Raw genomic sequence first — 2,500 nt, 5'->3', positions numbered from 1 at the left:
TTTCAGTCAGAGGGGCCTGTTAGCAGCCGGACAAGGCAGCTATGTCAATGTAAGACGTGACTGTTGTGTGTGGAAGGTCCAATTAGAAAGAAGTAATACGTTGGAATTGAGAACATTTGATGTAAACAAAGTGTTTGAGTGAGACTTAAATAATTAAATAATTAAAGACTTAAATAATTAAATATTTAAATAATTAAGTAATTAAATAAATAAGTAATTAAATAAATAAATAATTAAGTAATTAAATAAATAAATAATTAAGTAATTAAATAGATAAATAATTAAGTAATTAAATAATTAAGTAATTAAATAATTGAAGACTTAAGTAATTAAATAATTAAATAATTAAAGACTTAAATAATTAAATATTTAAATAATTAAGTAATTAAATAAATAAGTAATTAAATAAATAAATAATTAAGTAATTAAATAAATAAATAATTAAGTAATTAAATAAATAAATAATTAAGTAATTAAATAAATAAATAATTAAGTAATTAAATAGATAAATAATTAAGTAATTAAGTAATTAAATAATTGAAGACTTAAGTAATTAAATAATTAAATAATTAAAAACTTAAATAATTAAATAATTAAAGACTTAAATAATTATATAATTAAGTAATTAAATAATTAAATAATTATTGGAGATCTTAGATCTACAGTTTTTGTACTTTGTATATACGTATAGCTCAGATAATGAAAGGAAGCAAAAATACAAGCCTAATGACTTGCCACACAGCAAGCTGTTCATGCTTTGATTTTTCAAAAATTTATTTCTTATTTATTTCAGATTTGGAGAGACGTTTATCGAGAGAAACAGAAGATGCCGTACATGAAGCATCACGTGCTTCATTCCGGTGTGTCCGACTTAGAGTTTTGTCCATTTGAAGACGTACTGGGTGTTGGCCACAGACAAGGATTCAGTAGTCTCCTCGTTCCTGGAGCGGGAGAGCCAAATTTTGATGCACTGGAGTCGAATCCGTATCAGACAAAGAAACAGCGGCAAGAGGGCGAAGTAAAAGCTCTACTAGAGAAGGTGATGTGAGAGTGTTTGGTAAAGATACGAATTTTTGTTGATTTAATTTTTGTTTGTATACTGTGCATGTCTTCTTGTCTTTTTGCATGTTTGTCTACGGCCGTGTTGCCACTAGCTCAACGTTAAACTCGTTTAGCCTGAATGAGTTCGTAATATAAACCAGTTCAAGAAGGTGACTGTTTTCACTAAGGACTCGCGCATTATTGGACAAATCTGTTTGCAATGGTGCACTGCAGTATTCCTGGAATAACGCTTGCTGTGGTACATTGTGCTGCTCGGTACGTGTACCAATAGTTGATGTCACTGAGACTCCAAATTCAGTATGTCTTTCTACAGTATCTAGTAAGAAGTATTTCAAAAGTGGTCTGGCCTAACGCGCGCTAGAAGGGTTTGGTTTAAAGATAATGGGCCAAAAAGCAGACGTCCAGCATACAATATTACCTAATGTATTGCACAAAGGATTCTTGAAACTCTCGTTTACAAGCAAATTGTAATACGGTTATATGTGCGTGGCTATGCAATATGACCTGCCTTAGCTAGATAGCAATTGGTATGCTAAGTCAAGATGCTCTAGTTTACTTTTGTTTTAACTATAAATATATTAGTTATTTAATCACCTATAGTCTCAACAAAAAGTTTCGGCCATTTGTTGACCGTCCCAAGTACAGTTTTTGAAAGATGGACAACAGACTGACTGGACCGGTTTCTACGGCCCTGAAGGTCACTGGTGAAGGTTTACTCTACAAAAAGTGGTCTGGTGGACTGGCTCCTACAGCTCTGTTTATAGGTACATGCAGTAGCTGCTGATTTCTCTCTTTTATTTGATGACGCTTCTATAAGGCAATCGCATATCAACAAAATAATAGTAAACACCATCAAAACGTTGTTGTCAGGGAGGATTGTCAAGCACACATGTTACCATCATGTGACTGTTATACCTAAACCACTTGCTAAACTTACTACAAATGGGTTTAGGAAAAGTGGTTTAGGTTTAGAATACCGGTATAACTGGTTTAGTGCAGTTGGTAACAGGTCAATTGGTAATCCAGTTTAGCTTAGTCAAATCACTTGTTACACCCCTTTGAGTGGAACGCACACTAGAATGTCAATTTGTTAAGTGCTGGCTTGCTCGGTTGCTTTTTAGTTTGTTCATTGACCTGCGTCTGTTCGTCTGTTGTCTGTTTTTGTTTGTCTGTTTTTGTTTGTCTGTTTTGTTTGTCTGTTTTTGTTTGTCTGTTTTGTTTGTCTGTTTTTGTTTGTCTGTTTTTGTTTGTCTGTTTTTGTTTGTCTGTTTTGTTTCTGTTTGTCTGTTTCTGTTTCAACTTTGTCTGTTTCTGTTTGTCTGTTTCTGTTTGTCTGTTTCTGTTTGTCTGTTTTTGTTTGTCTGTTTTGTTTGTCTGTTTTTGTTTGTCTGTTTCTGTTTCAACTTTGTCTGTTTCTGTTTGTCTGTTTGTGTTTGTC

The 2,500-nt window shown here is 32.5% G+C and overlaps 1 protein-coding gene across 1 annotated transcript in view; it reads left to right on the top strand.

Moving 5' to 3' along the window:
* Window positions 1–2,500, top strand: part of LOC134190874 (uncharacterized) — a 9,409-nt gene that overhangs the window by 5,218 nt on the left and 1,691 nt on the right. Inside the window, exons 9-10 of the mRNA XM_062659411.1 lie at window positions 1–49; window positions 794–1,039. The exon at window positions 1–49 is cut by the window's left edge and continues 105 nt beyond it. Coding sequence (XP_062515395.1) covers window positions 1–49; window positions 794–1,039 — 295 coding nt within the window. The remainder of the gene's footprint in view (window positions 50–793; window positions 1,040–2,500) is intronic.

The sequence above is a fragment of the Corticium candelabrum genome, chromosome 15, assembly GCF_963422355.1.
Source record: "Corticium candelabrum chromosome 15, ooCorCand1.1, whole genome shotgun sequence".
NCBI classification, from domain to species: Eukaryota; Metazoa; Porifera; class Homoscleromorpha; order Homosclerophorida; family Plakinidae; genus Corticium; species Corticium candelabrum.
The sequence above is the reverse complement of the archived record's forward strand: the minus strand, read 5'-3'. Positions and strand labels throughout refer to the sequence as shown.